At 38.0% G+C, this 22,645-nt stretch overlaps 1 protein-coding gene across 1 annotated transcript in view; it reads right to left on the bottom strand.

Moving 5' to 3' along the window:
* The window catches only part of LOC137923757 (dynein axonemal heavy chain 1-like), a 95,418-nt gene that overhangs the window by 29,008 nt on the left and 43,765 nt on the right, over positions 1 to 22,645 (bottom strand). Inside the window, exons 40-62 of the mRNA XM_068767024.1 lie at positions 20,645 to 20,799; positions 20,071 to 20,188; positions 18,209 to 18,412; positions 17,616 to 17,829; positions 16,659 to 16,821; positions 16,169 to 16,287; positions 15,722 to 15,927; positions 14,988 to 15,150; positions 14,450 to 14,610; positions 13,735 to 13,950; positions 12,532 to 12,626; positions 11,390 to 11,528; positions 10,025 to 10,187; positions 9,309 to 9,478; positions 7,815 to 8,036; positions 7,241 to 7,402; positions 5,851 to 6,028; positions 5,190 to 5,320; positions 4,434 to 4,539; positions 3,713 to 3,867; positions 1,938 to 2,126; positions 1,099 to 1,228; positions 48 to 195 (exon numbers count right to left, since the gene is read on the bottom strand). Of these exons, the coding sequence (XP_068623125.1) occupies positions 48 to 195; positions 1,099 to 1,228; positions 1,938 to 2,126; positions 3,713 to 3,867; positions 4,434 to 4,539; positions 5,190 to 5,320; positions 5,851 to 6,028; positions 7,241 to 7,402; positions 7,815 to 8,036; positions 9,309 to 9,478; positions 10,025 to 10,187; positions 11,390 to 11,528; positions 12,532 to 12,626; positions 13,735 to 13,950; positions 14,450 to 14,610; positions 14,988 to 15,150; positions 15,722 to 15,927; positions 16,169 to 16,287; positions 16,659 to 16,821; positions 17,616 to 17,829; positions 18,209 to 18,412; positions 20,071 to 20,188; positions 20,645 to 20,799 (3,707 nt within the window). The remainder of the gene's footprint in view (positions 1 to 47; positions 196 to 1,098; positions 1,229 to 1,937; positions 2,127 to 3,712; positions 3,868 to 4,433; positions 4,540 to 5,189; positions 5,321 to 5,850; positions 6,029 to 7,240; positions 7,403 to 7,814; positions 8,037 to 9,308; positions 9,479 to 10,024; positions 10,188 to 11,389; positions 11,529 to 12,531; positions 12,627 to 13,734; positions 13,951 to 14,449; positions 14,611 to 14,987; positions 15,151 to 15,721; positions 15,928 to 16,168; positions 16,288 to 16,658; positions 16,822 to 17,615; positions 17,830 to 18,208; positions 18,413 to 20,070; positions 20,189 to 20,644; positions 20,800 to 22,645) is intronic.

Raw genomic sequence — 22,645 nt, 5'->3', positions numbered from 1 at the left:
CGCAAAGTAACGCCTGAATCTATTAGATACTTTTAACCTTTACCAACCTGTTCGCTCGATCCATTCTTGCAAGACACTGGTTGATATCCTCCTCCATTCTTCTCTTTTCTTCTTCCTTCTCACTGAGATAGGCATTCAGTTTTGCAATTCCAGCCAATAGCGCTTGCATCTTCGCCCGGGCATTGGCCAGCATAGCTGAAATAAATTTATTCAGGAAATTTTATAGAAACAAATTTTACCTTCTCAAGTTTGTTTTTCAAAAAGAGAATTACCTTTACTTCTTTACCACATCATCGACATCTAACAGAATTTTTTACATACACTTTGCTTCTTGTTGCACATACTAAATTGTACAGTACCCAAATATAAACCAAAGAGATTAATGTTTAGTAATGATCGGCAACCCTTATCTTTATTTAAATTTTGTCATTGTAGAAAATTATTACAATAAATGGAACATTTTCATAAAGTAAAAACCTCTTTTTATATTTTTCCACAAATTTAAAAAGGCAAAAATGTTTCATGACGAAACTGGTAAAGATCAAATCAGATACAGCCTTCATTAAAAGATGTCATCTTTTAAGAAAACTTACATTGAACATCTAGATACGATGTATGTAGTTGCAAAGTCTTTGACATAGTGTTTTAAGATTATTGCGTATAAATTCCGACAGATGGTCTACCTTTTATCATTAAATTTAATACTAAAACTCTAAATCAAAAGAAAACTTCCTTGCACGGATCATTACATGGTAAGCCCATTTTGTTCAGAACTTTACATTGTAAAAAAACAGATAAAGAAAGAATAAGAGAGAGATAAATACAAGAAGGTTGAATACACAGTAGTGTAAAAGGAATATTTTTAAATTAAAAATGTCGCAGTTTCTACAGTTCATGTCTGTTATTATATAAGTTTTGGCCACCAAGGCTTCCGTAATGTCAAAGTTTACACTTTGATCAAACATGAGACCAAAGCAATAAACTTGTCCCATAATGATACTGATAATATACCTCTGGATATATCCTTTCGCAAAAGTTATCGTCAAATGGTTTAGTCACGCTAGATCAAAAGAAAATTTCTTTCGAAAGAAAACCCACCTTCGACAGCTGCCAACTCTTTCGTAGCCTTACTAAGCGCCTCTTTCTTGGGTGCAACGGCTTTGTTCACATGGTAGTACTTATACATCGCATGCACCCACATACACAGCGACATGCAAGCCTTCGACACCTGTCATGAATAAATAAGGCTATTTAGTCATTTTCGTATTAATCAGACGAAAGAGATGTATAATATCCATGTTGTTACTACTCAAGCGGTTGTCGGAGGTGATATGCTCGAAGTACCTAGTACAAACCATCCAGTTTGGTAAGCCCAAATTCGGATAAATCCAGATGGCAGCGTTCTGGAAGCTCTGAAACCTCTTGTCCTAAATACAGCAGTCTGAAGACTAATGTGTTGCCGGTGATGACATGCGGATCCAAGACGTGGTCACTTACGACGGGTTTCTGTCACCCAGAGAGATATAGAGAAAGCTATGCTCGGAATTTTGCAGAGAAATCCAATCAAAAATGAAGAGATCCATCAAGGAACCAAGATCACCGACATTGCTTGAAGAATTGCTCATCTGGAGTGGCAGTTCATGAAGCACATCGATTGTGCAACCGATTACCGTTGGGGCCGAAAGGTTCTAGTGGCAACTACAAGCTGGTAGATGTGGTGTGGGTAGGCTTCTCCACTAGTTGGACCGACGACATAGTCAAGATCACGGGAAGTCCCTTGGTACCAGCAACACAGGACCGGTCATCGAGAAGGAACAGCTATGTCTTGCAGCAGGCATCTATGGACTGCAACGCCGACTCTATTAAGCGTGTAGTATTAATTACTATAACTTGTTTAACTGCATATGATTCTATAAAATAAAAAAATCTATTCAAACCTTCTGAATTTTAATTGGTTGATAATCAGGATTGTTGACGTAGCGCGTGAGCTTTTTGATCATGTCTTCAGTGATGCTCTCCTTGTCAAACTTCATCAGGGAATCCAGAAAGGCACCGGGGTCGGCCAGCATCTGGGAGCCTGGTTTCCAGTAGTTCAGAACCTTTTCGCCGAATTTCGCTCCCGGTTCCTGCAGATATTAATGACATTAATTCATGAGTGACGAGTGGCGCTGGATCAAGTTTCCTCGGAGGTTCCGTGTCTAATCTATGACTACTATCTAAAAAATTGCCATCCTAAAGATCACAAGTTTGTAAATGACAATTTCACGTTACTTTTGGATAGTGTATATTGACTACGCATTACTTTTGAAACTATGATTGTATGTAATAAATTTCCACAAGTAAGACCGATCATTGAACCAGGGGCGGCTCTAGCTCGTGTAGCGCCCGTGTGCAATGAAACCCTGGCGCCCCCTAGACCTAACCCCCCTTCCGCGGCTTTAACTATTAACTTTGCCGTCGTAACGAAAAAGTCTTTTCATATTCCAACAAGCTAAGTAGGTGTAGCTTATAGTATGGTATTAGTTACGGCCTCTCTTATGACTGCAGAATAACACTCATTGTTGTGATCGCCACGGCGCCCCCTGATATGGCGGCGCATGTGTGCATTGCACACCATGCAGTATAGGTTAAGCCGCCCCTGCAGGCAAGCATGTTGCATCGTAGATCTCATCAAAGTGGTCTATATATATATAGGGGTCGACCCTAGGGCTATGACAACCTGCAAGGGATCTACGTCAGCGAAAGAAAATTCGGAGGTCTATAATATGAAAATGGGGGTCCACGATAGTGGATCTCAACACATACACTGATAGTACCTATTTACTTACATCATACTATCTTATAATATCAAAACACTTACATTATTTATAAAAGTACCTATGAGGTAAAAAAATTATTAGATATGTTTATAAAATTGTGTAAGCTGTAGGATGTTGGTATTCGCTTTGTGGTCACAATACATTTTGAACTTTAAAAACACTTGTAAAGCATCAGGTTCATCCTTCTCACTAAAAATATTAAATTAGTGCTTATGTTATTTTATTTACAGTTTATTTTATGTTTATTTAATGTTACGTATATTTTACATAGCAGACACAAAATTTTATTTTGAGTAGTTTTAATTTAAATTCAATTAATAAATGTAAAAATTAACATGTGTTTTTACTTTAAGTTTTTAACACTAAACTTCACTACAGTTAGAAATTTACAGGAAATCAATATCAGGTAAGTAGGGGGTCTACCCAACACGGAAAAACATGGCAAGGGGTCTACGACACAAAAAAGTTTGGGGAACTCTGGTCTATACGGTAGTGGTCTTTGTCCAAGAATATACGTTCTGTAGCTGAAATGATGGTCATATTGAAGTAAAGGAAGCTATCATGTTGGTCTTTATATGTAAATAAAAAAATATGTAAATAAGAGAGGCTCATGCCTCGGCCATCAACTTTAAATAAGGCTTGCATTCAGTGTTTTCCAAAAAGACTTCAGACGTTACTAGAGTTGATGTTGAGAGACATAAAAACTTTCAATATCACCAACGCAATATAATGTTTCTGTATGTCAGTTCTCTTAGAGATATCAGAGGTTAGCAGTTGTCACATATATTTAAAATTTTCGTATTTGATTCTAGAATGTTCCAGCCTTTTCTAGAATGTTTCCCTTTATGTTATAACTATCATTATTAACCTACTAATTAATGTATGCAACTTACTTTCAGCGGCTTAATGTCGAATACAACACACAGCGTTTCAACCACGAGCATTACTCCAGCGGGTGGCTTTTTTAGCGCTTTCACTTCTACTATGTCGTTCTTGTTCAGCTCCTTTAGCGCTTTTTCTGCTTCAAGCAACGCGGGCATTGCTTCATCTGAACATACATCACCATCTTTATATAGTTATTCACGACTGGATTATTTAGTTCCAAGCATGAAAGCAGAACGAAGTTTGGAAATGTGGTGCTAGATAGTCATATTACTAATGCCATAGAATCAGCGTCTTCGTTCTTCGTAGCGTGATATGCAAAAGAAATATCACCTATAAAAAAAACTTGTCATTCTGGATAGAATTAAAAATCTTTCCATAGGTCATGTCGGCCAGATCTGCAGTGAACCTGTCACGTGAGGTTCCCTGAGATCCTACTCATAAAAATGAATTTTAGCACTTATAAAACTTACCTACCTTGTGGTAGGACATTCTACGCTACACTTGCTGTGCTAGACAACGATTGATAATTATATAACTGCCAACTTAAAATAAACGAACAGACAATACAATTAGAAGAATAATTAAGAATGTACCTAAAGGTATCTCCAGCTTCAGGCTTATGTTAGTGTTGATTAATGTTGATCTCTAAGATCACATAACAATTTAAAACATGGGTTATTCCCAATTAAGGTTGAAAAAAGTATTTTAAGTGATTTTATGAAGTTTTACCTAAATCTCTCTGTGCTTCTTCTGCCATTGCTGTCGTCTCCGCCGCCATTTTTTCTGCTACCGCTTGCTCTTTTTCTACTTTTATTCTGGCTTCCTCTGCTATGGCCTTGATAAAGTAAACACATCTTTACATATATACATACATCAATATATATATACTACTTGGGCACTTCCATCAACCTTAAGCAGTCATTTCAGCCTGTAAGACATAGGTCTCCCTCAAAGACATCTATGGAGGGACATACTATGATCGCCACACTTGGCAGGCGGGTTAGCGATAACAGTTCATTATTATAGTACGCAGAAGATGCTGCTAGAGGACTCATCCACTGGGAACTTGTTTGTGAGCAGTGCCAATATAGTTCTATATGATTAATGCAAAAAAAATGTGAGTTATATAAGATTTTATCCAAGGAATCTAGCCCGCAAGCTACAATCCCAAGAGTCTCAGTACGTTCAAAAAGTTTTGTTTTTATTTTTTTACGATGATAAACACTCGCGGCTATTTTAGGTTATGTATGAAAAATTCAAATTGTTGGTGATATGCCCCGCCCAGCCACTTCAGACAAAGAAAATTCCTGGGCTTATTTATAGTAGCTTTTTATTGCGTTTCCTTTTTTATTGTTTAACTTATATATCGAAACAGACAAAATATTTTTGATTGTACCACATTTAAACAAAAATGTTGTGCACATCTGTAATAAGTTCTTGTATAAAATTAAAATAAAATGCTAGTACGCAGAAAAATGCACTTACAGTGTCAATAGCAATTTGTTCTATCACCTTCTTCGTCTCTTCTGCGGCCTTCTCCATCATTGGCTTCAGCTCAGCCAGCTCAATCTGAAGCTGTTTCACTTCCACTTCTGTTTGGTTCAGCTTATTTAAACCTAAACAATTGCATTTAAAACTTTAGAAAACTTAGCATACGTTACTTAAAGCATATTAAATTACAAATACAACGATAGTATAGTGGTAGGTTAGTGCAAATTATATTTGTAGGTCACAGATTCGATTTCCAGAAGAGAAGGGTATCAATCAATGGAATCAGGCGTTACCTTGCGGAAGTCCATCCTAAGTAAGAAAAGGACCAATATTTAGCCACTTCCGCACAAGCAGCTACAAAGTGCACCGCCCGCCAGCCCGCTTATAAATGCGTATGCGGCAAACAATGCGAATCACACAACCACCAAATTACTCAACACGTGTTTCACCCCTCCACGGGGCATCTTCAGGAGTTATGTTACACCGATTAGTGCCAAACACAGAGATTTGTGGACTCCTTTTCCTTACTTAGTTAAATCTAATTTTAGTTTCAACAAAACCTTCTATCTCTCTCTCTTTCGGCGTTCTCCTCGAGACGGATAGTAATAATAACAAGTTAAAAACAAGGCTGATGAAAAAAAAACTATTGTGATACCAGTTGTGAGTGCACTTGACTCCTTCAAGATGGCCGCCTGTTTCTTCTTGAACATCTCGGCGTAAGCAGCCAGCATCTCCATGTAAGACATGGGAGTGACGTAGTTGAGGCGGTTCAGCTGCGCCAGGAACTTGGTGCTCGCATCCACCACGCTCTGGTGCGCAAAACAGCACACCGACTGTCAAACACAAGGTTTTTTAATCACAAACTTTGACAGGGATGAACAACGCGCGGCCCGTTGAATATTCTTATGCGGCAAGTATTTCTAAAATTGAATTTATTTTAACGACTTTCTCCCATCAATATATTGTAATAAAATTAATTATAATAAAATTGTAGAAAGCTGCATACGTGTGGCTACATCATCAATTCTGAAATATTTTAGGCTTGTGTCGAAAAAAAAAACCAAACCAAACCAAAATCCCAACTTTTCTTTTCTCATTTATTTAAATTTAGCAATAAAACTTACACCTTAAATCTCTACTTCATATCTTTTAATTCCAATGTTTATTAAAAAAATCAATTTTTTCTTAATCACGTTATTTTATATGCGGTTCGGCAAATTTTTTTTTTAAATCTAAATTAGCCCTTTGATTAAAAAGGTTGTCCACCCCTGCTTTGCAAGATTGATTTTAAGAAAAAGGAGATACGACATAGCCAAGTGAATGGAAAGGCGAAAGCGGCAATGAGTGGGCCACAGAGTACATAATGAGCGGCCGCTTGGACCTTAAGGTCCTGGAGTGAGACCACGGACCGACATGGACAGCCCAGAATCATCCATCAAGAAGGTGAACAGATGACTTTTTAAAGGTCGTTGAATACGCCATGATTCAGAGTTATAAATTTAAGCAAAAATACAAATAGATAACATCGCTCTTATAAGGGCGGCGACCAACTACGCCGTTCTCAGGTTTTAACATAAAAGTAGTGCGAAGTAAATAAATATACAGGACTCAACAGTAGTACCAGAGTCGGACAAGACCCTGATGAAAGCAAATTAAGTTAAGAAGTAAATATTGCAAGAAAGAAAAATAAAAATTTTACCTGTGATTCAAGCCATCGTGTAAGATCGAGGATGAGAAAAGGAAGGCGATGGAAAGATAGATTTAGAGAAGAATATAAATTATAATTATAACTGAATAAAATATTTACTAGAATATATAACGTCCTGGCCAAGCATACATGGAAGGGGAAACCGAGATGTTGTCAAAAACTGGACCGGCTGACCGCTTCCAAGTATATTGTAAATGTATGAAGGAAGCATATGTCCAACAGTGGACCTTCCAAGTCTACCATGATAATTGTACAGATTTAATTAGAGTCATTGCCCACCTTATTTTTACCTACCATGAAAGATTACAATTCCTCTAGAAGGAGAAAATATACTCACAACCATAGAATCAATGACACTCTCCGTTGTCTGCAACTCACTCATGACTTCAAAGAAATGTTTAGCTACAGATTCCAGAGCTGTCTTCGGCCATTCGCTGAACCAGTCGATGGTGCAACAGTTCACCAGGGAAGGGAACTGACGTAACCGAGCACGGAAGATCTGTAAACATGAATTAATAATATAACATAACTCTTGGACTTTCTTGTTTGGCACTAATTTGTGTAACATAACTTCTGAAGATGCCCCGTGGAGGGGTAAAACACGTGTTGAGTGATTTGACGGTGGCAGTTGTGTAATTCGCATTGTTTGCCGTATACGCATTTATCAGCGGACTGGCGGGCGGTGCACTTTGTTGCACGACTACCACTGCATGTGCGAAAGTGGCTAAATATTGTTCCTTTTCTTACCGTGTATATTTTATTACAGCTTACTTAGATTTGGACTTTACTTTCAAGATACTAGTTATTTTTACAAAATTAATCAATCTAGAAACTCCAAGAACAAAATTATAACATTCTATTCTTTTTTTTGGACAATTAGTTTGAAAATCGAATTATATTCGATCACTAACCTCTCCAACGGGACTCATAACGATAATAATATGCAGGTTGGTTCGAACTCGACGCTGGTAGCAAGCAAACAGGTTTGTCTTCGTCGGCGGTAGGTTTTGCTCCATGGCAGCCTGTCGTACCAGCTGGTACACCTTATCCAGGTCCTCGGCCTCGTATATATTTGGCACGTCGCCTGAACTCAGCACATTGTTCAGGTCCTCGAGGAATGATTCCATTTTTATCTGACCAAATAAAATCATATGTATACCAAAAATAAGACGTAAATGTTTTTATTATACTGCAACTCCTGTTCATTCACTCATGTTTTATTTATAATTTTATCTTTTAAAAGATCAATTTAATTTAATACATTTTATAGTTCAACGCAGGGACGGGTTAACCAACAATAATAATCGTGCATGGTGCTTAATACACATGGGCACCGCGGCGCTCCCCGAGACAGCTAAGAGCATCGTCTTGTACCATCATGTACAACAATGATATGACAGAAGCGGCCAGCCAGCGTGGTAACGGCAGTTATTAAACTTCAACTCGAAATAAACCTTATTTCACATATTTAAACATTAGAAGCGGCCAGAGAGCGGCGCCGGTATAAAAACAATGAGTGTTATTCTGCCATCATAAGAAGAAAGGCTGTAACTAATACCATACTATAAGCTACACCTACTTAGCTTGTTGGAATATGAAAAAAAACTTTCTTGTTACGACGGCAAAGTTAATAGTTATAGTCGGGGGGGGGGGGGGTCAGGCCTAGGGGGCGCCAGGGTATCATTGTACACGGGCGCTACACGAGCTAGAGCCGCCCCTGGTTCAATGGGCGGTCTTACTTGTGGAAATTTATTACATACAATCATAGTATCAAAAGTAAAGGGTAGTCAATGATATCAAAAAGTAAGGAAAAATTTTAATTTTCAAACTCCAGATCTTTAGGAAGGCAATTTTTGTCCTAGATTAGTAGGACTGTCATAACATTTGCCAAGCGTCTGTTTGTCAAAAGTTGAAATACCGTTTGACTCGGTCCAACCCATTTTGAAAGGATGTTTTGTATATCAATCGTCAAGTCCAAAATATTCGATGTCATACTGCAATGATTGTGAGTTTTTGTTCCAAAACTCTACTGATATCGTTCCGCGACCACTGTATTCGCCTGATTTTGCTCTGTACGACTTTTGCTATCAAGCAAACTTACAAGACTAATACAGAGAGGCCGTTTTGACACGATTGAGAAGATAAAAACCGAATCGAAGATGTATAGGATATACTGGAAAAAGACTATTCCATTTGTTTCGAGGACTTGAAAAAGCGTTGGCAAAAGTGGGTTTAATGATACAGAGATTATTTGGAGGAGTATGAAATATATTTAGAAGCAGAGATAGAGAATTTACATTTTATTAACAATTTCATCTTACTTTTGGATCAATTATACACTATACGAGATAGCTTAAATTATGATACGTATAAACGACACTCAAATCGGTCGATCTAGACATTACCTGAGCATCAGAGAACAGAAACACAATTCCCTTGTTCTCCCCTCCCGCCTTTATCATGGTCTGTTTTATATCATCACGCCATTCCGTCATGCCGTACGCCTTCGTGATCTCGATCTGAATGCACATCAGCTCTGCCATGTGCGCGGCCAGTCGGGACAGGCTTTGACGACCTGCATGGTAAAACATGGTTTTTCTTCATTTATGCATACCTCTTATTGTAAGGAACCAGTCTACCTGCCAGTGGCGAAGTACATCGCTTGATGGCCTTTAGAGCTGAAAACTACTCGAATAGGCCCTGCTTAAATAGCGCCCCCCCCCTCCCCCTAAGTTAGACTGACAACATAGTTAAGTTGGCCGGAAGTCGCTTAACACGGACAAGGCCAGACCGGTCGTCGAGACAATCTTTGGGGGAGGCCTATACCTTACAATGATCGTCTATCAGCTGAAAATGTTATAAAACTAACCGCAAAAAAGACCTATCTCAGGAAAAGTCTACCCGTGGAGGGGTGAAACACGTGTCGAGTAGTTTTGCGGTGGCGGTTGTGTGATTCGCATTGTTTGCCGCATACGCATTTATCAGCGGGCTGGCGGGCGGTGCACTTTATTGCACGACTACCACTGCATGTGCGAAAGTGGCTAAATATTGGTCCTTTTCTTACTTAGGATGGACTTCCGCGAGATTACGCCCAATTCCATTAAATAGAAAAAGTTCTCACCCGAGCCTCCCATTCCAAGAAGCAATCCGTTGGCCATAGGCTGTCGAACAATTCGAGCAATTCTACACAGATGGGCCACTGCATCCTCAAACAGCACCAGGTCGATTGGCACCGTCGACGACTGGTTGTAATCATCCATGTAGTGCTTCAATATTTCGTCCAGCTGTTACAATAGATAGATAGACTAACAGACGTAGGTGCATTTTAAAAATTCTTATACAGGATGGGCCAAAAATTTTTGCAAATATTTTTCCAAAAATTTTTCCAAAGTTTACTTAGTCGATTACAGGAGTGCCAACGGCGAGACGGAGCACATCTCGACGATGTAATTTTTAAAAAATAAATTTTATTAAATGATAATTACGGTAAATAAATCATAAACAAAATAGCATTTGTACTTTTATTTCTACACATGTTTCAAAAGTGCAAAAATTTATGGCCCACCCTATATTTCTTCTGTCAACATAATTCCAGTTGTATGACGTCCTCTGCTAGATATAGGCCTTCACCAATAGATCTTCAATCATCTATCATCTACCGACCTGGTGGAGGTCATATAGTACCCGGCAACAAATATTGCACATCGACCTTTGGAAAGAGATAAACGGCTTCGTAGAGCATTATCTCTATCCCACACTACCTATGTGACGTTTTGTTAGTCGTGCGACAGAAATAACGCTCTATGAAGCTAAAACCATCCGATTTTCATTTCCAAAGGTCAATGTGCAATAATTATCGCCGGGTATTTGAATATGTATCACACTGACATATATTGTTGCGGAATGTACTGCTGTCAAAATATTGCGAAAGACTGCTATTATATACAAGACGTAGGCTTCTCTCTAATATATCTATTCCGAGATATACCGTCATCGCCAAACTTGACAGGCAGGTTGGCGATAGCAGTGTGATATTACGGTATGCAGAGGGGGCTGCTGCTCATCCTCTGGAAACTTGTTTATCAGAAGAGGAAATCTTGTATAATTAATGCACAATGTATGAATTATATACTATAGTATCCCAGGAATATATATATATATATAAATAAATATTGTTTTTCTTTGTTTTTTCATTGTTTTACTAAAAATCATTATATGTTCTCAGTGAGATAGTTATAAGATAACGACTGTAACTAATTTTATATTTCCAAACTTCTAAGTTTGTACTTTCTTACTGCCTTTTGTTACTATCACCAATAAAGTAAATAAATAAATAAATACCGAACCGCTGAAACATTCTGATCTGTTTTTAACGATTTCAAGGTTGTTAACAACATGCTTTTGGAGACTTTTTCTTACACATTAAATAACTACAAACGTTATTCTATTTTCAATTTTCAAAAGCCTACACCGCGTTACAACTCACCTCATTACTGTCGACTATCTCAACGTATTTCCGGTCGTCGCTGCCGATATCGAGGAAGTCACCGAAGAGCATTAATCTCCCGCCGATAATATCGGTGGCCTTTTTCCCAAATTCCGTTCGGATTTTCTTGTTCATCAAGCTAAGGAAAATATCAATGTCAGCTCTGAGATTCATAATACATGGAATATAGAAACGGAGGCCTATTGAACTTATTAAAGTAGAAATGTTTGACCAACAAACTTGTTACCGAAATTATTTATATCTAAGAATGTTGTGATTTCTGTTGGCGTCAATAGATGGCGTAAGTACTCGATTACCTTACGCTAAGATTCGACGCAGTTAATTATTATATAATAATGAACGAAAACCCTACATATATTTGTAGTTATTAGTTTAAAATTTACCCATTTATTTATGTATATATTAAACAGTTTGTTTTACATTAAGATAGTAATAGAAATATATCACGTAACCAAGACAAAAGGAGACATGTATGAACAGCAGTCTTATCTTTCGGAGATTTCTTTCAGACCATCCATTAGATAGAAGATCAAAAGATAGAAAATATAATAATAAAAATGAAATCTACGTATATATTAAAATACAAAAGATATTGACCAATAAATCATATAATCATATTAAAGATTATATAGGACACAAACAATCACACATAAAATTAAGTTCATACTAAACAGCTGATTGTCATTTTTTATAACGTCCCAATTGTTTAAAGCTTCTCATTCCAACTATCATAGTTGGGATAGGTATGTTACAATCGGTATCTAATCTTTTCATTAAATCTTTATACTCCTTCTCTTTACTTCTTCCACAATTTTATTCTTTACTTCCTTATATCTTTCAGATCTCACTTCCTTCTTATACATATCCTCCTCTACCATGCATCGCTTTCCTTCACTCATCATACCTAGATCACAGATTATTTACAGGATGTCATATACCTATTTATTTATATTCACAATTCTTTTTTACAGTAAAAATCAGTTTCATTATTTCTTATTTATTTACATAGATTTCTTGTATGCTTATATACTTTATCTTAGTTACATTTCTCCTTAGAGCTTCATCCGACTGCTCCTAGCTCGATGAACAGCTGTCAAATTATTCAGGACACAGTTCCTTACTTGGTAAACCACTGTCGATCTTCGGCATTAACAAGGCGATCCTGATAGACTCGCAGGTGCTCGTGATACCACAGCCTTATCACTTGATCCTCGTCCTGGATGTATAACGGCTCATTTATTTAAAGATAAAGATAAAAGAAATACCTTTATTCGACATTGAAACTTTTAACAGAACTCTTATTGTCCGAGTCGACACAAAATGCCGGTTGGACGTAAAAATAAATGAGAGAAACATCGCCTCTATGTTAGAAGTTGCCAAAAGTAGGGTATCGTTTCTCAGTTTTTGTAAAGTAATAGTTAAACATGTTACAAAAATAAACAAGTAAAACAGTGTAATAGATAGAGTAAGCATAAAACTATTAATAGAAATGTGAAACTGTTAATAAGAATTAGAACGAAAGAGAAAGAAAGAATGAATTGTGGAAAGAAAGAATAGAACGATTAATTATGTGAAGAATTACAGTAGAGAATGAAAATAAAAAAAGACAGGGAAAAATTAATAAGACAAAAAATGACTTTGCGCTTTCCAAAGATAAGGTTACAAAAGGCCTCCAATAGATGGAGCTATTACATAAAAAAAGAACTCTTATTGATCGTCAACTTATTTTTTCAATCTATTTAATGTTTTGCTTTACTCTTCTTCGCAATATGTTATAGTTGTGGAGAAAAAGCAGGAAGAAACTCCACAACAACACACATTTTAGTAGAGTTTAACAATACAGATTTATACACATACACTTTATCAGATATAGCCTAAACGAAATCAAAATATTCAGGCGACATCACTGCCAATGATTCTTATCATTTAAATATTCGTTTATTAAATTAGTTATTAAGCTTTTGCGTTAATTTATTTTTATAATAAAATCCGTTTCTGCTTATTACAAATTTGGCTTTCAAAAAAATTGTAAACAATTTTTATTTCGCATTTACATGTTTCTTGTGGAGAAATGTCTACTGTAAATATAGAGGAATGTCAAAAGTTTCATACTCTCTGATTTCTGTTAGATCATGACGATGTTAGCTTTGTGAAGTTGTTACAGCTCCGTCAGTCACAAGGCTAAAAAGTTTTTAAGCTTTTTCAGGTTGAGAGTTCACCCAAAGTACGACTATAAAGACACAGAGTTTATTCTAGAACTGTATGCATACATCATCAGTAAAACTTTTTCTTTGATGACCAACTTTGTTAAGATAACTCAGTACCTTAATTGCATTTGGATCGACCATCAGGATTCCCTGGAACACCTTGCTCAGGTCTCGAAGGTTGAACGTGTAGTGTGACTTTGTCGGGGTCGGCAGTAGCTCTTCAACCAGGGATGTGAACACCTCCATGGAACTCTTCAGGAATGGATCCTCGCGGATAGTGACGTTGTTAAAATTTTTCGTCCACGAGTGGAGAATCACGCTGAATATTGCATACTGTAATTACAATATTTAGAATTATATTAGAAGTAAAACTGTGTTACTATAATCTTGAAGTTTTAGTACACCAGTTTTAATACTTGTTATATAAATTAATTTTACTGTGTATTCAAAAGAAATCACCGATTAGTGCCAAACACAGAGTCTCTGAGACTCTGAGAATCGGTGTAAAATTACTCCTGAGAATGCCCCGTGGAGGGGTGAAACACGTGTTGAGTGATTTAACGGTGGCAGGTGTGTAATTCGTATTGTTTGCCGCATGCGCATTTATCAGCGGGCTGCGGGCGGTGCACTTTGTTGCACGACTACCTCTGCATGTGCGGAAGTGGCTAAATATTAATCCTTTTCTTAAATAATAGATAATTTACAATTTTATGATATTTTACATTAATAAATCATTTAAGTCATTTTAGTAAAGCAAGTTAGTTATTTACCTGAAAAAAAAATGAAATTTTGAAGTCCTTTTTTCAGGTATCAAAGCGAAGGAACTACCAACCTTGCTGCTGTACTCCATCTCAGTGAAGGAGATGTAATGGAAGTGTCGCATAAGACGCATCGTGACTGGATTACGGCCGCCCCCAGGGGGTCCCATAGCGGCCACGATCCCCACGTCCACGAGCATCTTGAACTCGCCAATATTGGTCCGATCGTACCAACCTTGTAAACCAAAACCATTGCAAGAATGTAACACATTTTCATGAATCTTAACGCGCATATCGGACAGGGTGGAGAATCGTACAACATCTATTTATCATCACCCTAAATGCCAGGGGTGGTCCACCCCTACCTTTTTTATATATAAATAAATTTTCACCCCTGTACGATCAACCCTTATTTTTTATTTGTTTTTTACAACGTTTGCGAAATCGGCTAGTACATATATATATATATATATATATATATATATATATATATATATATATTTACATATATATTTATGACCCATTGGTGCCATTATAATACGTTTAATTACACTTATAAATAATTATCCTCTATCGAACTGTAAATAACGGTTAAAGGAATATATCGTCTACCTGAAAAGTCCATAAACTGACGCAGTAACTCGATAGGCGGCTGAGCGCCGTAGACCTCAAGGGCGGGCATGTTTAAGTCGTCGATGAAGAAGACTTGGCGCTTCGTTGGGGGCGGGCCAAACACACCGCGACGACGACGCTCCAGCTTGCCGTCAATTACGTCCTGTTTTAAAAAGAGTTTAGTAATGTAAAATTTATAAAAACTGATAAGTGCGACCAATTAGTGCCAAACACAGGGTCCCTGTGTTTGGCACTAATCAGTGTAACATTACTCCTGAGGATGCCCCGTGGAGGGGTGAAACACGTATTGAGTGATTTAACGGTGGAAGTTGTGTAATTCGCATTGTTTGCCGCATACGCATTTATCAGCGGGCTGGCGAGCGGTACACTTTATTGCACGACTACTACTGCATTGGCGGAAGTAGCTATATATTGGTCCTTTTCTTACTTAGGATAGACTTCCGCAAAATAACGCCTGAATCCATTAGATCGTTAAAATAGATTAAGATGCGTTTTTCTTTACTCAAATACTAACATGCAAAAACGTGAGCCAATTAAAATATTAAACTTGAATGTAAAAACAAAGGAACGGACGCAAATGTCTATGGAATTTATACCCTAATAATAAAAAGTAGATTTAATACTTCAACGGACTATTCATATAAGTAGTAACGTAACCTAAATGTTTAAACGCTGATATGAAAAGTGCTGGGAATAATTCTTTAGGTGTCGACCTGTGTTTGGTTGGCCGAAGTCCTGGCGGAGAAGACGATGAACTCGCACATGAACTTCTTGTGCAGGCCGCGCGACAGCTTGGACGTGACGGTGACAGTCTTGCCGGTGCCGGTTGGACCAGCGCACAGAGCGTGGTTGTAATTCGCCACCTTGTAACCGAGGATGGCAGCACTGCGCACGTTGTCCATTGTCGGCACCTCAATTTCTATGACGAGGAATTTATAGCTTCTTCATCTTTGCCACTTCTAATTATCACGTTAAATATTTTACTATATTTTTTTTAGACAGCCCGTATAGGATAATATTTTACTTCAAGAGTCTTACATTACGTGTGGCAACGTGGTTCTAGCAAAAACCGGTAGATGGCGCTATATCAAATAACTAAAATCAGCGAAGGCCATATATCAACTCGCAAATCTTAAATTGATATTAAGTTATAAACGTACCGGAATAAGGTTTCTCAGGGTCCACTTCGTATTCCTCAACGTTTGCCATCCAGCTATACCAGTACGGATTCGCCGGCTCTCCATCTTCAGTCAAATCCGTAAAACCTCCATCGTGAAGGCTGTAAAAACTTTGGTTCTTATTATCAGATGATGGATGATGATGATGACGACGACGACGACGACGACGATGATTATGATGATGACGACGACGACGACGACGACGATGATGATTATGAAGATGATGATTATGAAGATGACGATGACGACGACGATGATGATGATTATGATGACGACGACGACGACGACGATGATGATGATGACGATGATGACGATGATGATTATGATGATGACGATGACGGTGATGATTATGACGACGAAGATGATGATGATGATGATGACGACGTCGACGACGACGATGATGATGATGATGAAAATTTAGTAATGCCTAGTTTTTTTTTCAAAACCAAATACATTATAGTTTTAATCTTACGTGTAATCATAAACTCGGCCTTCCTTAGGGAACAAAGGCTTCAAATCCGAACTCTTCGTCAGGTTTCGCATGAACTCCGAAAATATGGCGCGACCCGTGTGGTCACAGGTGGCCCCGACTGACCATATTACCGACCACACCACCCAGCACGGCGCCAATTTGGCTGCAATTTGTTTTGTTTTCATAAAAACGAATACTACCTTTAAATTTACACGCTGTACTGATCGCCTTGATATTATAAAATTCATCTAAGATACTTATATACAGGGTGATTGATAATAGATGTAAAAGCTAGAGTAAATGTATACGGTACTATATACTCTATCCAGAAATTAAATAACTTAAGGAATATAAAGTGTATTAAAAAAACTTGTAAAACTACATACGACAGTTAAATATTGTTTACTATTTGTCCATGCAGACATACTGTCGGATATTCACCCGTGACTTCGAAAAAAAATATGTAACATTATACACAGTAGTCACCTGATACAAGGTGATTGGAAATAGATACAAAAGTTTTAAATCTAAAAAGCAATTCTGGTCTTGTAAAAGCCTGGTAAGAACTTTTAGTTAAAATATGCATTTTTAGTAAACCCTTTCTTAACCCTTTGTAAATATAATTTTAGAAAATTCGTTCTTAGGTGATTTTTACTTGATATTAGCAATATTCCTACTAAGTTTCAAATATCTAGACTTTAGATTTTAAGAGATATCTTGATGAATGTCTACATAGGTGTAAATTTCCTTTGTATATATAGGTACAATGGTTGCAGAAAGAAGATAGAAGGAAGCTTATTAAATTTCCAGATCGTTAGTGATAAGTTGAGGATAGTCCACCTCCCCCCCCTCCGGGTGGACCAATGACTTAGTTAAAATCGTAGGCCTAGGCCTTGCAGTGGGCGTCCATCGGCTGAAAAGAAGAAAAATAGTAAGTGATAAGTTGTATTCTCTCACGCATCATAGCCAGGAACGGCGGAGCTGGCGGCGGGCGATCGTCCTTGCCGGTGAGCGGGCGAAGTCGGTAGTCCAAAAGCTCCAGAAACTTGAGGACAAGGGCGTTGTCTATCGAAGGCACGATCTCCGTCAGCCGCGAGCGCAATAGGTCGATAGATGGGTACAGGTATGTCTCGATCAGGCCGGGTAGGATTTTACGAATATTATCACCTATCTGAAATTGGAAAATATATATACAAAGTGAGGAGTGGTCAAAGAGTAGTTTGACGGTGGCAGTTGTGTAATTCGCATTGTTTGCCGCAAACGCATTTGTCGGCGGACTGGCGGCGGTGCACTTTGTTGCACGACTGCTGTTACATGTGCGGAAGTTGCTAAATATTGGTCCTTTTCTTACTCTTTTTAATCTGCTGAAGAATTGACACATCGGCTCATATATGGGCTTCCAAAGTAGCATCATAAAGAGTCTAGTCGGCGAAGGTACTGCGACGGCACGCTAGCACTGAACTCGGCTCCTCTTCCTATAACGCGAATATCCTGACATCCGGTAGCCATGAAATGCTAAGTTACATCTCTCACCGAGATAAAACACTTACTGGTGGCAAGTTGCTTTTGATCCAAGCGTGGAATAAAGGCGGAAGGCCGACAACCTTGGTGTCAAGGTAGACCATACCGCAGCGCGATACGGTCGCTGGTGACGCCACTGCCAGATCTGCCACCTCGAAGATCATCCTCTGCCGGTCTGTCAACTTCATGATCTCACCGCTGGAGAGACACAGCTTCTTGTTATCATCCAGAACCTATTGTCATCCAAAACATTTCAACCAGAAAATTCTTCCTGAACGACATATCAACCTTCTGCGTACCCCGGAAAGTTCAGCTGGACACGTCTCCGGTCCAGATGTTGGATCCGGCACGGGATATTCTCTGTGTGCACAGGTTTAAGCTCAAGGAGTCATTCGTGCATCTGTGACCCGGATATGGACCAAACCATAGTGCACATTATCGCTGTCCTTTGTTCGGAGGAGTCCGCTTTGATCTCGATGTTGAGATGGGCAAAAAGTGGAAGGGGAAAATGTCGCCTCCCTCATGGGGGACGATAAATGTTGTCTGTTGCTGCATTTCTGAGGTTCGTGGTGCATTGTACGGACCAAGAGCAAATATTAAAAAAGAAATGAAAAAAAAATATTCACACCCGGATTGTTACGTCCTTGCCAAAAACAAAGCATGGGCAGACAGTATTCAAAAATTAAAAAATCCAGCACATTTAACATTTAAGTGGGAAAAAAATTATTTTCAAAAAACATTTTTTTTACCATTTTTTAATTTAAACACTATATTATAAAATGTATCGGGACATAATATCAAAAAAGTGTGTGTTGAGTGTTATTTTTTATATTCTTGTTTTATTTAAAAAGAATACAATTTTATATTCTAATTTTGTTTTATACCTTTATATTTCAATGTATATTTATTATATGTTGACACACACATGAAAACATTTCTTAATTTTTCATAACGTAATGGTATCCGTGTATGTGTACGTTTGTGTGTGAATGCGTGTTACGTTTTGTGTATGTGTGCAAGCGGCCTTTTGGGCATAGGAACCACGAACAAACCTGAAAAGACACGTGGGGTTTTCGTACTCACGATTGTGTTACATTAAAAAACTATAACAAACATATATATATATATATATATATGGTCTCACAAGTTTCCTCCCTTTTTCGATGCGAAATGAATTCACGATATTTTTGGTTCAAGACAGATGTTTGTTATATATGAACCATTCTGTTGCATAACTTACTCCATCTCTTAGCAAGCCTCATTATGTACTATTTTCAAAATCGTTGAAGCATACATGTAAAATATTTACCTAAGTGCGTTTTTATTTCGCATTAGATTTACCTCGGAGAGAGCTTATCTAATACTATATAAAATTCTCGTGTCACGGTGTGCGTGATTGAACTCCTCCGAAACGGCTCGACCGATTTTCGTGAATCTTAGCGCGCATATCGGCCAGGGCGGAGAATCGGACAACATCTATTTTTCATTCCCCTAAATATTAAGGATGGTCCAGCCCTACATTTTTTATTTTTTAGACAAAATTTCTTGTTTTTTTGGTACATCATTCAAAAATACATGCAACTCTAATTTTTCATCCCTCTACGATCAACCCTTATTTTTTATTTGTTAATTAAACACTAAAAACTTCTTTTTTTTGCAAAACAACGTTTGCGTTATCAGCCAGTTTTTATATATATATATATCATATGAATTGAAAACAGACCGCACTATACTAAGTTGATAAGCGATGGTATTTAGGTTAGGTTACCGAGCGTTCTATGTTTTATGATGCCTTACTTTGTCATTTTCTGTGCTTTTAGTAAAATTTGTAATTCGGAACATATCTACATGACCGAAATATTTATTTAAAATAAAAGAATGTAAGACATACGGTGTTCATATTCTCAATCCAGACCGCATCCACTGGTCCGTCGAAAATGTACCAGCGTTTGTCCATATCCTCCACGGCTATACCGGCGCGTACCAAACTGGACAGGATTCCATCAGTCCTGATGATCAAAATTAAAAACTAAAGAAAAGGTTTCAAGTGCAATACATATTACCCATTGGTAACAGACCCTTTCCGAAGGCTGCCCTATTCCAGTCGGATTAGGCGAGATCTCCCCTTCCCCCTCCCCTCCCCTCACCTCACCCTCCCTCTCACCACTCCCACCCCCGCCACTTCTCGCCGCCCCTCTCCTCCCCCTTACCCATACCCTCTCCCCCTTCCCCTCCCCTCTCCCCCTTCCCCTTCCCTCTCCCCCTTCCCCTTCTCCCCCTCCCCTTCTCCCCCTCCCCTTCCCCCTCCCCTTCTCCCCCTCCCCTTCTCCCCCTCTCCCTCTCCTACCACCCCTCTATATATATATATTCAATTATATCTTAAGTAATCCAAACACTGACATTTCAAATGACAACTCTATTTACATATTATTTATGGCTTCCAAAAATTTGTCAATATATATTACCACTCGTGGGTCTGCAAATCAAATTCTCCATACAGCTGCCCCATTGTGATGGACTTCGGGTTGACCACATACGTGTGGACCGGCGTGAAGGGGAATCCGTCCGGCGCCAATTTACCCTTGATGGCTGTCAACGCATCTCGCAGAATTTCGTAGCACTGAAAATTAATAATATTTCTTTCTAATAGTCATACTTTCAGTAGAAATATTATCCTAAACCAGTGATTCCCAAAGTGGTCTATATCAACCCCTAGCGGTCTATGACAACCTGCAAGGTCTACGTCAGCGAAAAAAAATTTGCGGGTCCATGAAATGAAAATGAGGGTCCACGATAGTAGATCTCAACACATACACTGATAGTACCTATTTACGTACATCATACTATCTTATAATATCAAAAATATTTACATTATTTATAAAATTACCCATGAAGTAAAAATTTCTTATATATGTTTGTAGATTTGTGTAAGTTGTAGGATGTTGGTATTCGCTTTGTGGTCGCAATACATTTTGAACTTGTAAAAACCTGAGAGTCGCAGTCTCAGAGCTTCGCTACTTTGCACTGACTAGGAAATCAATATCAGGTAAGTAGGGGGTCCAACACGGAAAAACATGGCAAGGGGTCTACGACACAAAAAAGTTTGGGGAACTCTGTCCTAAACCAATCTAAATTTAGGTCACCCTAGTTCCAATATATTTTTTTATCCGCGATGTTGAACTGATATCACAATTAATAAACCACTCAGTGAGTACAAAAACGTGCTATAATAGCAAAACTTTTATTATTTTTTTTATTATATTATTTTAGTAATTAAGGTTAGAGATTAGAGTCACCGCAAGAGGGAACTACTTAATGCTTTAAGTAAGAAAAGGACCAATATTTAGCCACTTCCGCACATGCAGTGGTAGTCGAGCAATAAAGTGCACCGCCCGCCAGCCCGCTGATAAATGCGTATGCGGCAAACAATGCGAATCACACAACCGCCACCGCCAAATTACTCAACACGTGTTTCACCCCTCCACGGGGAATCTTCAGGAGTTATGTTAGTGCCAAACACAGAGTGATTTTAAGTTTAAAACAATAACTAAATATACAACTGAAAACTAATATATATATATATATATATATATATATATATATATATATATATATATATATATATATATATATATATATGTATGTATGTATGTATGTATATAAAGTACCGTTTATAAATTTACTATATTTATTAATGTCAGAGTAATAGAAACAAACTTAACGAAAATATTAAGGAGACTCGAAAGTAATGTCGCTTTCTTGAGTTAAATTCACACGACTACATTTTTAACAAGTTTTTATTTCTACTCAACAATATATTCACCTCTGTTATCGACAACCTTTTACCATCTAGTATACAAAATCAATGACAGAACGGTAAAAATAGATCGGTTTTTCTGTAAAATATGTCGACAGAAACGACATTACTTTCCGGTCTTCCTGACATTCATTCATGAATGTATTACATGTCAATTTTAATGGCAATATTTTAATTTACATCCACTAGTCAATTTCATATGTATCATACATTAGAAACAAAACTAGGTGCGTGGCTGTCAAAAGTTGGATCGTTGTTACAGCTCATAAACACTTACTGCAAGGTGAAGGCCTCCCCAAAGATATCTACGGGGGGGATATACCATAATCGCTACACCTGGTAGGCTGGTTGTCGATCGCAGCGAGGTATTATGGTACCCAGAGGACGCTGCTGCCCATGCTCTGGAAACTTGTTTGTGAGCAATGGCAATTCTATACCATTAATGTACAAAGTGTGGATTGTACAAGGTTGTAACCCAGGAATCGAACCCACAACCTTTGATTCGCAACTCTCAGTCCTCATCTCTGAAATAACACTGCTTGTTGTTGTTGTTGACAAGCAAAATACATCCGGTAAACTGTCACTTTGTTCTTATATCTTTCGTTAAACTTTCTCTCTCTCTTACACATTACTCTATCTCACGCGAGTA

The sequence above is a fragment of the Battus philenor genome, unplaced genomic scaffold (genome assembly GCF_028537555.1).
Source record: "Battus philenor isolate CCGP_79_NKW_IND1 unplaced genomic scaffold, ilBatPhil1.0.hap1 SCAF_22, whole genome shotgun sequence".
Lineage (NCBI taxonomy): Eukaryota > Metazoa > Arthropoda > Insecta > Lepidoptera > Papilionidae > Battus > Battus philenor.
Note: the sequence above shows the minus strand (reverse complement) of the source record. Positions and strands in the feature narration are given on the sequence as shown.